General features: G+C 40.8%; 2 protein-coding genes across 2 annotated transcripts in view; both read right to left on the bottom strand.

The window, feature by feature from the left end:
- Positions 1-3,258: 3,258 nt before the first annotated feature.
- LOC121579848 (HLA class II histocompatibility antigen gamma chain) lies at positions 3,259-10,636 on the bottom strand. Its single transcript, XM_041894776.2, has 9 exons — positions 10,395-10,636; positions 9,344-9,513; positions 6,838-6,926; positions 5,445-5,507; positions 5,230-5,313; positions 4,232-4,313; positions 3,718-3,918; positions 3,493-3,549; positions 3,259-3,333 (listed from the first exon to the last, which is right to left on the bottom strand). Exons 1-9 carry the CDS (start codon positions 10,487-10,489, stop codon positions 3,326-3,328), a joined length of 849 nt encoding a protein of 282 aa, XP_041750710.1. The 5' UTR covers positions 10,490-10,636; the 3' UTR covers positions 3,259-3,325.
- A 1,902-nt stretch (positions 10,637-12,538) lies between these two features.
- The window catches only part of LOC121579847 (bifunctional heparan sulfate N-deacetylase/N-sulfotransferase 1-like), a 24,772-nt gene continuing 22,801 nt past the window's right edge, over positions 12,539-14,509 (bottom strand). The window contains exon 13 of the mRNA XM_041894775.1: positions 12,539-14,509. This exon is cut by the window's right edge and continues 1,420 nt beyond it. The gene's annotated coding sequence lies outside the window, so the exon portion shown is untranslated.

Genomic DNA, 14,509 nt, shown 5'->3' with positions numbered 1-14,509 from the left:
AATTTCACACTCCCTCAAAACTTGAGACATCTGTGGCATTGCGCATTGTGGCATACACGTTTTAGAGTGGCCTTTTATTGTCCCCAGCACAAGCTGCACCTGTGTAATGATCATGCTGTTTAATCAGCTTCTTGATATGCCACACTTGTTAGGTGGGTGGATTATCTTGGCAACAGAGAAATGCTCACTAACAAGGATGTAAACAAATTTGTGCACAAAAGCTTTTTGTGCATATGAACAATTTCTGGGATCTTTTATTTCAGCTGATGAAACATGGTACCACCACTTTACATGTTGCGTTTATATTTTGTTCAGTATAGTAGTCATGTTTTTTGAAAATGAAATAAAGAAATATCTAATTTCACACCCCTGAGTCAATACATGTTAGAATCACCTTTGGCAGCGATTACAGCTGTGAGTCTTTCTGGGTAAGTGTCTAAGAGCTTTGCACACCTGGAATGTGCAATATTTGCACATTTTTCTTTTAAAAATTCTTCAAGATCTGTCAAATTGGTTGTTGATCATTGCTGGACAGCCATATTCAAGTCTTGCAATAGATTTTTAAGTCGATTTAAGTCAAAACTATAACTTGGCCACTCAGGAACATTCAATGTTGTCTTGGTAAGCAACTCTACTGTATATTTGGCCTTGTGTTTTAGGTTATTGTCCTGCTGAAAGGTGAATTTGTCTCCCAGTGTCTGTTGGAAAGCAGACTGAACCAAGTTTTCCGCTATGATTTTCCTGTGCTTAGCTCTATTCCATTTCTTTCTATCCTAAATAAATCCCTAGTCCTTGCCGATGACAAGCATACCCATAACATGATTCAGCCACCACCATGCTTGAACATATGAAGAGTGGTACTCAGTGATGTGTTGTGTTGGATTTGCCCCAAACATAACACTTTGGATTCAGGACGTAAAGTTAGTTTTACTTTAGTGCTTATTGCAAACAGGATGCATGTTTTGGAATATTTTTTATTCTGTACAGGTTTCCTTCTTTTCACTCTGTCATTTAGGTTAATATTGTGGAGTAACTACAATGTTGTTGATCCATCCTCAGTTTTCTCCCATCACAGCTATTAAACTCACCCTCACCTTTTAAAGTCACCCTGAGCGTTTTCCTTCCTCTACAGTAACTGAGTTAGGAAGGACGCCTGTATCTTTGTAGTGACTGGGTGTATTGATACACCATCCAAAGTGTAATTAATAACTTCACCATGCTCAAAGGGATATTCAATATCTGCTTTTTTTATTTTTACCCATCTACCAATAGGTGCCCTTCTTTGTGAGGCTTTGGAAAACCTTGCTGGTCTTTGTGGTTGAATCTGTGTTTGAAATTCACTGCTCGTCTGAGGGACCTTACAGATAATTAATTGTATGTGTGTGGTACAGAGATGAGGTAGTCATACAAAAATCATGTTAAACACTATTATCGCACACAGAGTGAGTCCATGCAACTTATCAAGCACGTTTTTTACTCCTGAACTTATTTAGGCTTGCCATAACAAAGGGGCTGAATACTTATTGACAAGACATTTCAGCTTTTAATTTTTATTAATGAGTAAAAATGTCTAAAAACATAATTCCACTTTGACATTATGGGGTATTGTGTGTAGGCCAGTGGCAAAAAATCTAAATGTAATCCATTTTAAATGCAGGCTGTAACACAACCAAATTTGGAAAAAGTCACAGGGTGTGAATACTTTCTGAAGACACCGTATGTTATACAAGTGTCATCCAGGTGAGTAAGTCACCTTTGCGGAGCTGTCTGTTGTCTGCCTGTAGCTGTTGGTTTTGAGAGGACAGGCAGACTGCATCCTGTATGGCCTCCAGCATTAGAGTTCGGTACCTGCCCTCTGACACCCTCCTCTGCTCCTCACTCACCTACCGGAACACTCTGAAGACATGATAAGGGGACGATGGTGGGGAGACAGATTAACATGGTGGTGAAAGGTATGACACTGGAAAACGCTGGTAAGATATGCAGGGTTGGTTCAAAGAACGACGACCCTGTACGCAGCAACAAATGGAAATGGCCATGGAAACCTATTATTTCATGAAGCTCCAGACGAACAGTTATTGTGCTGATGTTGCTTCCAGAGGCAGTTTGGAACTTTGTAGTGAGTTTTGCAACCGAGGACAATTTTTATGCGCTTCAGCACTCAGCAGTCCCTTTCTGAGCTTGTGTGGCCTACCACTTCGCAGCTGAGACGTTGTTACTCATAGACGTTTCCACTTCACAATAATAGCACTTACAGTTGACCGGAGTAGCTCTAGCAGGGCAGACATTTGATGAATTGACTTGTTGGAAAGGTGGCATCCTATGAAGGTGCCATGTTGAAAGTCACTGATCTCTTCAGTAAGGCCATTCTACGGCCAGTGTTTGTCTATGGAGATTGCATGGCTGTGTGCTCAATTTTATACACCTGTCAGCAACAGGTGTGGCTGAAATAGCCAAATCCACTAATTTGAAAGGGTGCCCACATACTTTTGTATATATAGTGTACCTTTCTAGCTAATATATTATGTTAGTTTACACTTCATCTTCCAATGAACTGTGGGTAGGTCAAAATAATGAATAGTCTATTCATTTTAAAATGTTGATTAGTTCTACTTGCCATTATCATTGGCAATGATAAATGACAAAGAGTGGTTATGGTTATTTACACTTTTTGTTATTTTTTGGCGGATAGATTCTATGTATACTGAGTCATGAAACCGTGTTTAGGTAGGAAACAGCATACTTTATTCATCCTGTCTGGTTCACATCTCTTGGTAGAATCACTTCCCCATATCTACATTCCTAATAGTCAAAGCATGCTTTAAAGACATGGACAAATAGACGTTAATCTAAGTTATATTATCTACACAGACGCTTATCAACAAAGCCCTATGGCAATCTATGGGGAGAGGCAGATCAAGGAACCGGGAGGGATATGATTGGAGGACCAAGGTAAGGGACTAGGGGTCAAAGTTGACAGGAGTAGGGTCAGAGGGTCAGGGTTTGGGGACGAGAAAATCTGGATGTTGTGTGCAAAATGTCACTCACGCATCATATGTATATCTCTAGTAATGCTTAACATAGCTGAGCTGAGTTCATAAGCAAACATTTTAATAGTTTAAGCCTTATATGCTGTCCAAAGACAACCATCCATAAATCAAGAGAACATTGATTGGTTTGCATTCCAGGTAACTTAGCTATATGATGAGAAAGGAACAGTGAGATAGACAGAAGGAAACTTTTTTTTTTTGGGGGGTCTGACAGTGAGATGAGGAGAGGACACTTGGTGAAGAAGTCCATCGGGTGCTGTGGTTGAGCTGTGGTTTTACTCATCTGCAAAATACAGAGAAAAGAGTCCACCATAAGTGCCAAACTATCATGCAATGTTTTCAGATGAACAGTCTAAAGACACAGTAGACAGACGTGATCCAAAGCGTTCTCTATATATTGTATTTCTGTCTGTCTGTTATTGAGTTTCTGTCTAACACTCACCATTGTACTCCTTCAGCTGCATCATCCTGGGGTAAGCTGCCATCCTCTGATGGGGGACTGTGGGAAACAAACAATAACATGAGACAGTCCCATCACCACCACTATGTACCTACCAGATATACCCTTCTCCTATAGCATGTGTATTGTGTAATAATGACCCAATGAGCATTATTACAGACTGCCCGGGGTCATTAATGCAGTGTGCGCTGTCTGCCTAGTTCCTACCTCCGTCACAGATGGCTCTGCCACGCACGCTGGTGCCCTCGATGAGTTTGCCGTTCTTGTCCACACACCAGCAGAAGCCGGTGGCGTGCCAGCACTGCATGGGCAGGTAGTTGCCCTGCTCGTCACACTGAGGCAGGTAGGTGCCAACCTTATGGGGGTGGGCAGACATCTCCAGGTTACACTTGGTCTGCAGGCCAGAGGCTGAGGAACGGAGAGAGGAGAGGGAAAGAAGAGAGGAGAGAGAAAGAAGAGATACGAGAGGAAAAGAGAAGAGAGGAGAGGGAAAGAAGAGAGGAGAGGGAAAGAAGAGATAAGAGAGGAAAAGAGAAGAGAAGAGAGGGAAAGAAGAGAGAAGAGCAATGGTAAGTTGATATTAAATACTTGGTTCAGGGGGTGGAGGAAATAATAGAGGGAGAGACAAGAGACATTAAGTTATGTGGTGGGGGGTGAGGGTGAGGAGGTGGTGGTGGTGATGGTGGTGAGGAAGAGGTGGTGGGAGGGGGGGTAAGCTCACCTGGCTGAGGTGTGGGGGAAGCAGGGGGCTTCTCCTGTGCCATCTGGAAGAGCAGCCAATAGCGCGCCCAGGTCTCAAAGCCCTGAGGAACACAGTCAGGGTTTAGGGTAAGATAGGGCTGGGCGATATTGACAGAATATCATATCACAATACTTTTCAAATTTTTGACGGTATTTACTACATGTTTTCTTACTTCATGTTGCTATCTAGCTAACCAACATATTCATGCTTCGCCTATTCCTCTCTGATAAGATACCGCTGCACAAAAATGCTTATCTAGGTCTACACCAGCACTGGTACCAGACAGTATTAGCTAACTAGCTCCGTTTGCTCTGACATTTAGTACATTTAGCAAGCTAGCTAGCCAGCTAACAAGCGATTTGCGGCTAATACAAATTATTTTTGCAACACCTTGCTAAGAAAATAAACTAGCAGACAGTAGTTTTCAGACAGCAAGATACACAAACTAAGTGTAATTATAGAGCGTTTGTGGAAAGCAGCATGTCACCAACACTGTTGCATCCATCTGACCATGCGGAGTGAACAGCAAGAAAGTGCTCATGACTCCGTGGTCGAGCAACTGCTCTCTCCTTGAGTGACAGGAGGCAGGGCTTGGTGTGGTTAGCAGGAGGAGAGGCAGAGAGATGACTCAAGTAGCAAACGGAGTAAACTATAAGAACGGACATTATATGCAACGGAGTATCACATCTAACAAACCAAACATTGAAATACTGTTATAGAAGGTAAAGTAAAAACTAAAACCATTCCTTGCATCAATACCGGTATATAGTAAAGCACGGTATACCACCCAGCCCTAGGGTAAGATACTGTAAGGTAATGTGGATCATATAATGTTTATCCATGGATATTCGTGTTTTAGGGTGTATTATCAGGGTCCCTATATAGTGCACTACTTCTGACCAGAGCCTTATGACCCTGGTCAAAAGTAGTGCACTAAAGAGAAATAGGGTGCCATTTGAGATGCAGTTAAGTCTTACCTTCCACTCAGTTTCCTCCATCTGGTCCTTCAGGCTCTGCAGGTTGGCCAGGAACGTCTCGTTGAACTGGGGCAGCTGGGGGTTCTGATCAAAAACACACAATCACATGATCAATCAATCAATCAATGGCTGATATTTAAACTGTCTCTGTCTTTGTAGAGGTGACTTCAATGCAAAGGGTGGATTCATTGATTAATATGTATTTATTAATTTACCTGCAGCAGATCCTTCACCTGCTCCTCCAGGCTCACAATTGCAGTGGCAGTGTCCTCCAGTTTCTGTTGGGAGAGCAGACAGACAGACAGACAATAAATACTTAATACTCATTTTTGTATTTCAAAGGAGCAGGAAGAGAAGCTTAGTCCTAGGGGATAGATCTACAATGCAATTTCACTGGAGTTAAACAAGTTGACATTTACAAGTGAGCTAGTTGCTGCCATCTAGTCGCTGTTTTCCCTCAGTTCAAAAAAGCCTCTAAGACAGCCTTTCTTAAAGTATGGCTCGGACCTGTTAATGGTGGGTCGTGACGTGTCAGAGTAAGTGTATAGTTATTTAATTAATTACTGGAATTGTCTGTTCAGTGCGCTCTCTGCTTAGCAGCGGTGTCTGCTTAGTGTGGCAGCTGCGCAAGTGGGAGGGAGATGTGCGTGTGCTTCGCGGTTTACCATATCTCCACGACTCACACGCTGCAGCGTGGTCGTTCAGCAGCAGATTATGCGCTGTCAGTCACAGACTTGTCATTCCCACTCACCATCACTCACCGCTGTCATCAAATGGACTCAAGCTAGCCACAAGTTCTGACTGAGCTCAATCGTCAAGAAACCCAGATACAGCGATGAGTTTCTCTCTCTTGGTTTCATACATCCTTTAAGAAATAACCAGGAGCGCCCACAATGTGTTTTGTGCAGGGAAGTCCTTAGTAATGAGTCTCTCAAAACAAACAAATTAAAAGGACACGTCCTGACCAAAACATCCACAGCATGACAGTAAACCCAGGGAGTTCTTTCAGAACAGGGCAGAATGCTTCAGGAAACAGTGCTTCAACAGTGTAAAAGTTAAGTCAGCTAGCAGGGCATTGTTGTCATTTTCTAACAGGTGATGATAAGCAGAAATAAGGGAGTACTATCTCTCACATGCAAGTTTCTCTTTTAAACAATCCCCTTGTACACAGATACAGTTTGGCACCACATACAAGTGCTGAGCATGTCCTCAGGGTTGCACTGTCAAAAACTGAGCCCAGAATAGACCTGCTTGTTGAAAACTTCAACCAGCCACACACCTCTGTTATACATCTGTGTGATGTGATCAATCAGTTTCTTCCAGTTCAGAATGAAAATGATTTATTGTATTTTAACAGCAACAGTTCCAACCTAGACAGATATGTAACAGTGTTTTTAATGGGGAAATATTAATATTAATTGCTATTTATATGGGTATTTCATTTAATTGCATTTGTTTTGGGCATAAGAGCAATGAAATGTACCGATATTTACATATAGTTGCATGTTTTCATAAGGTTGGGTCCCAGGGAAACAGAATTTCTCATTTGGGTCCCAGGCTGAAAAAGTTCAATAACTCCTGCTCTAACAAGGGAAAGAGGAGTCATACCGTCATGGGAGTCTTGGTGTCCTCATCAGTGAAGTCGATCATCCGTGGCATGTTGAACATGGGCATCTGCATCTTGACAGGGGCCACAGCTGGAGCAAGGAGGGAAAGATGGAGACAGGTCAGTGTGAATAAAAGATAAAACACTTCAAATTGGGATTGAGGCTAGCCCCTCACAAACTTATAGAATAATCAGGGTTGGGGAGTAATGGATTACAAAAAAACTGTAACTGTAATCATTACATTACCAGCTAAAATATTGTAATCAGATTGCAGATACTTTTGAAAAAGTAGATGATAACATTTAGCATTACTTTTAAATTCAGAAAGGATGTTTGAGGAAAATTATTTTACACCTTTCTGTTTTCTCAATGACATTCAAATCAGCATTGAAAAAAGGCGCAAGAGAGTCTAACCACAAATCAGAGACCACTATGATGACACACCAAATGCGTTTGATGGATTGCGGGAAAAGAGCAGGAATAGGCTTTTGTAGGGTACAGCGCAAGCTATGTATTCTAATGGTGCGACTGCTGTCGGCATCCAAAGATTATCCAACTTGAATACATGCTTGGAGGTAAGGATGACAACAGTGGTGTAGCCTACGAGCAATACTGATATCACTTATTATTGATATCTAGGCTACATAGCACATTGATGTGAATTACACTGCTGCTCTCTCATTTATTTGCGCCTGGGGACTGTGGTTGTTGTGGTTGGCTGTTCACTAATATACTGTATATTGTGTTTAAGCTGCCTATCAATCATTGTTTTTGTGACCAGGGGTGTATTCATTACAGAAACCGTTTACCGTTTAAGAACCAAACGGAAGCAAACAGAGCAAACAAGAGTTTCTATTGGAGAAATTCAGGTAGGTCCCTCCACATTTAGTTTGCTTCCGTTTAAGAAAAGTTTTGCAACAGAATCGGCGTAATGAATACGCCCCCAGTGGACAGCCAGTGAAAAATGTGCTCTTAACAACAGCTGCATAGTGCGGATCCCAGCCTATGGAATAAAAGTTTGAGTTCCTCCCTTCTAAACTCCCCCGTGGTATTGTGCTCCATACTGTCAACAACTAGTTGAATTTAAGAAGACCAGGAGAGGGGCTTTTATTTTCTTCATGGAAAATTACCATCTAGTTTTTCACACGCAAACAGCACTTTTCTATAATGCTCAAAGCATGCCATTCTGAGAGCAGCATTTCTTTTTCAATTCGAAGCAATGAGCCCAAACAGTCCTCCATGACAAAAAAAATGAAAGAAAAAAGATTAGGCTAATTAGTCCTTTGTTTTTTGGGGTTATGCTCAGGTAAAACTATTTGGCTAATCTATATTTCCAAGTCCTATTCTTGAAGATCAAGGGGTATTAAATAATTGGAATGACTGTAAATCTGACAGACTTTGGGTTTTAATGTAAAGATATGACCTAATCATATTATTATCTGTAGTAGAAAGCAATGAGTTAGAAGATGCCTACATAACTAACCAATAAAGTAAAATGGAACATCCATTTATGGCCAGCTATGTAAACACCAACATTGATTTCTCCTGCAATTTATGTCATTCAATTGGTAATATACATGTTTTAGTCTTCTTCTAATGCCTATTAAGCAGGTTGACGTTTATTGGGACGAGTCTTGTCCTTAAGGTAGAATGGGCCAGCTGCAAAGTCAAAATTGGCTATATTGTAAAAATATATGAAAACAAAAAATTGCTTTTTGGTCTTCATTTAAGGTTATGGTTAGGCATTAGGGTTAGCAGTGTCGTTAAGTTTAGGTTACAAATCAGATTTTAAGACTGGCTGTGCCAACTACTAACACGCCTCTTAAGGGGAAAGTAATCTAAAAGTAACAAAGTAATCAGATTACAGAGTTTGGGTAATCAAAAAGTGACGTTACAGATTACAATTTTGGACAGGTAACTAACGGATTACATTTAGAAAGTAACTTACCCAACCCGTAGAATAATAATATATGCCTTTTACAGACGACTTCCAGTCATGTGTGTATACCATTTTTATTTTTTTATGTATGGGTGGTCCTTCTGTGGAATAAAACCACTATTTTCTATCCAGTCCCCCCCCCCCAGTCTCTCTTCCTAAATAAATTGATCTCACTTCCCTCTCCTTTGGCCACCAACTCTACATTTTACATTTTTACATTTTAGTCATTTAGCAGACGCTCTTATCCAGAGCGACTTACAGTTAGTGAGTGCATACATTTTTATTTGTTATACTGGAATCGAACCCACAACCCTGGCGTTGCAAATGCCATGCTCTACCAACTGAGCTACATCCCTGCCGGCCATTCCCTCCCCTACCCTGGACGACACTGGGCCAATTGTGCGCCGCCCCATGGGCCTCCCGGTCGCGGCCGGCTACGACAGAGCCTGGATTCGAACCAGGATCTCTAGTGGCACAGCTAGCACTGCGATGCAGTGCCTTAGACCACTGCGCCACATCAACAACCCTCCTTCCCCATTCCCTCTCCTTCCCCCATCCCCTCCCCTACCTGGTGGTCTGTTTCTCAGCTGCTTGCGCATGTTGTCGTTGCTCTTCTGCATGTCGTGGATCTGGCCCCTCTGGTTGAAGACCAGGTAGGCAGTGAGGGCCTGGCCGGCTAGGAGAAGACACGCCAGTACCGTGAACCCTGCTACCTTAAATGCACGGCTGTTAGAGGCCCTACAGATGAGAGGGAGAGCGAGCGAGATGGGTAGATGAAGGGAGTGAGATTAGGAGAGACAGAAAGTAAAAAGAGACAGAGGGAGAAATATAAGGAGAGAAACGGATTGAAATGATATCTTGATTTATGGAGACCTAACATTGTTTCCTTTTTTAAAAGATTATGGGGATCATAAATGCATTTCTGACATTTATGTGGTTGCCCTTGTGTGATCCCTGTACCTCCAAAAACTAATCAGAGCCCTGGTGCAGAGACAAAAGCTGATCCTAAACCAGTCAGAACGAAAATATTCAACACTTTTCTGTTCCTCATTCCTGAGCCAATGATAAATACGGGTTTGGGAGAAATCACTAGTTGCTAGGCAGAGGCTTCCTCTGAGTGTAAAGGAATGAGTGAAAGCATAGGGAAAGTTGTCAGCATCAGCAGATAACTCATACCATTGAGAATACTCCCAATATAATTTGTGCATACTTTCAATAATGATGTGAATTCAGAATGGCACACCAGTTGTAACCTTGAACAAATAAATTATATAAAATATTGCACTTGTTTATGGATTTTCCTAATATTTGTTTTACATCATTTTTGATACATGATTATCATTACATTTTACATTTTTGTCATTTAGCAGACGCTCTTATCCAGAGCGACTTACAGTTAGTGAGCGCATACATTTTCATACTGGCCCCCCGTGGGAAACGAACCCACAACCCTGGCGTTGCAAGCGCCATGCTCTACCAACTGATAATTTGAGTTTACACATACTTGAACCTTAATTTGGGGAATGAAGAAACAGACTATAGACAATAGGCAGCTGTACCGAAGTAACTGCAAAATCTATAAAATATGTGTTTAGTAAAAATACTGCTATAAATGTCACCTTGTGGAGGTTGTTATTGGGAGGATAACGTCCTGGCTCCCCGCGCGCTCCAGGAGCGCATCATCATCGTGTTTCGGCTGCTGTTGCTCCTCCATTCTTTCCACGTCTATGTTCTCTCAAATTCTGTGATCAAAACTAGATTCGGTCCGACAGACAGAACGATTTAACAGTACAGTAAAAAATGATGATGTCTATTCGGAGAAAGCGTCTGTCTGAGATGAAAGGTTGTAAAGTCAGGATTGGAAAGCCCCGAGTCTATAAAGTGATGGGCAGGTTCAACTAGATTATTGAGTTTGAACTAAACTGTCATTGGTCAACCTGCCCTGCATCACTTGTTGATAGAGGCAGACAAATATGAAGCTATGAAAAAAGTTCAATAGTAGTTAGAAAGTACATAGAAAATCCCCCCATTTGATTGCTTTTAAGGAAATGCATTAATTATTAATATCTTAATTAATTCAGAAATTGAGTCCTAAGGTTAAACAATAATCCAGTTGTTATCTAGCACTGTACCTACACTGGTCCAGTAACCATATTGCATTAATTTGATAAAATAATAGATATAATACTTATGGACAGAGGTGCAATATTTTGCTTCTCTTGCGGTAATAAAATATACATAGAAAAAATATATAAAAAGTCTGGCTTTTGTCCTTTATTCTATTTGAAATAGTGCGAATAGAATGCAGATTCTTTTGAAGCTGCAGTATGGTATTAAGAAAAGTTGGTGGACATTTATGATTTTACAGTTGATAATGATGCAAGATGTTTGAAACCTTTCTCCCTAGAGACAACAATGCCAAAGTTCTAAAGTTATATCCTCATTGGATGCCTTGAAGGCTTTCATTTAAGTCTGTAAACCAATCAGTCATTCCATAGAACTGTGGATCAGAATTCCCCTTATTCTACAGTGAATGTTGGGGATTTTCCTATGAGGTAGTGGTGATGAGAAAAATGCAGAAAGACAAAACCCACAGAAGATGCAGTCAAAATGATTCAGATCATGGCATAAGGTCAGAAAATAATAAATACAGTACACATTTACTCTCATAGACTGTTTGAACCCAGTTTGGACTCTTATGGACAGTTTGGACCCTGGAGGTTGATGTTTGTACAAGAGGTCTCCTCGGGTCCACAAAGTTGGGGAACCCAGACCTGAACGGACCAGAGAACAATCAGACCCGAACCCAAATGGGTAGACTCTAGACCAGACCCGATTGGACCAGAGAACAATCAGACCCGAACCCAAATGGGCTAGACTCTAGACCAGACCCGATTGGACCAGAGAACAATCAGACCTGAACCCAAATGGGCTAGACTCTTGACCAGACCTGATTGGACCAGAGAACAATCAGACCCAAACCCAAATGGGCTAGACTCTTGACCAGACCCGATTGGACCAGAGAACAATCAGACCCAAACCCAAATGGGCTAGACTCTAGACCAGACCCGATTGGACCAGAGAACAATCAGACCCGAACCCAAATGGGCTAGACTCTAGACCAGACCCGATTGGACCAGAGAACAATCAGACCCGAACCCAAATGGGCTAGACTCTAGACCAGACCCGATTGGACCAGACTGACAAAAGTATGATGTTTATCAGCAAAGTTGCTCTTCTGGTTAATGAATAGGTCTTCATATGTTGGCTAGGCCTTCTATAAGTCAATAAATTCACCTTATTAGCATACAATCAATATGCTATAGGCTATACAGAGCCGTGGTCGGGTCCGTTCGGGTCTATCAGCTGTAGTTACATAGAACCGAGACCAGATGACAATCAAACAGGATCCGACCCGAGGGAAAAGTATTCGGGTTTGGGTGGACCCTGTACTGATCTGATCTCATACCTAGCTACAAAATGAAAACATAACTCCAGTACTATACAACTGAAACCATTATACCATGTAAACATATAGTAAAACCTCTCTGTCCCGAGTGAGCTTCCTTAATGTTCATTTCCTCATCCTTGTTCCAAAATGCCCTCATGAGAGACTGTTCTCTTTGTCTTAGGTTTGAGCTGTAATCTGCTTCTCCTTTCCAAATGGTAGCTTCCTTCTCCGAAAACAACACTTGTGTATCAAACATTCAGAGACAGAGACTGGGGTCTTAGTGGGGAAAGACAAGAACATTTATGAAAAGTATAAAAATCAAGTGGTGTTTTATTTGCAAATTAAAAAGCACCAACAACATTAGTTACACTGTAAAAATTAACAATTACAAGTCTTTATCGTACAGTCCGGGGAGATTAGTACCATCATTGTTGTTATTGTGTTATTATCATGTCAATAATACTTTAAATAAAGAAATCAAGGAGCTCTGTACAACAGTTGGCAGTGTGGGGGTAGTTGAGAGAAGGATTAAGAGGGGAGGAACGTTCCTATGAACAGATAGGATGAAAGAGATCTGTTGGGACTTCAGCAGACGACACTATATTATGATCCATAGTAGTGATATTTCAATACTACCTGGATAATTCTGTCCCAACTGAATACCTCTTTCATTGCACTATGAGAGGGGGCCGGAAGAGTTTCACCTCAATCATATTCAATAATTGGTGTCTATAACATTAGATTAGAGTCAGGAAAGAAAAAAATGAACAGCATGTGCGTTGTTATTACGTCTGAACAACATTGTACAAAACTATTGCAGTAAGAGCAGCTTTTTGTTATGTATGCTTGCAGTGGTAGTACCATGTGACCAGTGTCTGAGTAACAACTACTATAACTGTAACTAGGGGCATACTGACTATGTTAGATGTGCATGTTTTAGATTCTCCCTGATGCAACTCAGAAATACTATGAACAACTGCTAAAACAAATGAAATGGAACATTCAAAAATAAGGATTTATTTAATTTTTTCCTCAAACTGCAGAAGACTGTTGGACATTAGTGCATTTAAACTTAGCTTATGTCAGACTTCACGGTCCCACTTTAAACAAAGTACAACTTCTAAAGGCTTTATAGCGCATACATAAAGGCTTCATAATTAGCGTATATCAATCTATGAATGGTGTATAAGCATACAGTGGGAACTGTTATGTCACCTTTTATACACCATTTAGAGTATGAAATATGATTATAAATGATTTGTGAATCATTTATGTAGCGCCTATGAAGCCTTTATGCATGCTATATAACGTCTTCATAAGTTGTACTTTGATTAGTGGGACCGACTTCACATACTGTAATATTTGTGTTATGACTGACCTTTCAGACAACCTGTTAAATTAGAATGACTGATCTTTCAGACAACCTGTTGAATTAAAATGACTGTGCCCTCAGACAACCTGTTGAATTAAAATGACTGTGCCCTCAGACAACCTGTTGAATTAAAATGACTGTGGTTTCAGACAACCTGTTAAATTAGAATGACTGTGGGCTCAGACAACCTGTTAAATTAGAATGACTGTGGGCTCAGACAACCTGTTAAATTAGAATGACTGTGGTTTCAGACAACCTGTTAAATTAGAATGACTGTGCTTTCAGACAACCCGTTAAATTAGAATGACTGTGCTTTCAGACAACCTGTTAAATTAGAATGACTGTGGTTTCAGACAACCTGTTAAATTAGAATGACTGTGGGCTCAGACAACCTGTTAAATTAGAATGACTGTGGGCTCAGACAACCTGTTAAATTAGAATGACTGTGGTTTCAGACAACCTGTTAAATTAGAATGACTGTGGTTTCAGACCAACTGTTAAATTAGAATGACTGTGCTTTCAGACAACCTGTTAAATTAGAATGACTGTGCTTTCAGACAACCCGTTAAATTAGAATGACTGTGCTTTCAGACAACCTGTTAAATTAGAATGACTGTGGTTTCAGACAACCTGTTAAATTAGAATGACTGTGGGCTCAGACAACCTGTTAAATTAGAATGACTGTGGGCTCAGACAACCTGTTAAATTAGAATGACTGTGGTTTCAGACAACCTGTTAAATTAGAATGACTGTGGTTTCAGACCAACTGTTAAATTAGAATGACTGCGCTTTCAGACAAACTGTTAAATTAGAATGACTGCGCTTTCAGACAAGCTGTTAAATTAGAATGACTGCGCTTTCAGACAAGCTGTTGAATTAGAATGACTGTGGTTTCAGACAACCTGTTATAT

Source organism: Coregonus clupeaformis, chromosome 2, assembly GCF_020615455.1.
Source record: "Coregonus clupeaformis isolate EN_2021a chromosome 2, ASM2061545v1, whole genome shotgun sequence".
Classification (NCBI taxonomy): domain Eukaryota; kingdom Metazoa; phylum Chordata; class Actinopteri; order Salmoniformes; family Salmonidae; genus Coregonus; species Coregonus clupeaformis.
The sequence above is the reverse complement of the archived record's forward strand: the minus strand, read 5'-3'. Positions and strand labels throughout refer to the sequence as shown.

What these genes read in the sequence shown, in the direction of transcription:
- LOC121579848 (XM_041894776.2), bottom strand. Translation starts at nt 10,489, where the DNA reads ATGGAGGAGCAACAGCAGCCGAAACACGATGATGATGCGCTCCTGGAG. An exon ending in GCTGAGAAACAGACCACCAG is followed by an intron (nt 6,927 to 9,343) that starts GTAGGGGAGGGG and finishes TCCTTGCTCCAG; the next exon opens with CTGTGGCCCCTGTCAAGATG. An exon ending in ACACCAAGACTCCCATGACG is followed by an intron (nt 5,508 to 6,837) that starts GTATGACTCCTC and finishes CTCTCCCAACAG; the next exon opens with AAACTGGAGGACACTGCCAC.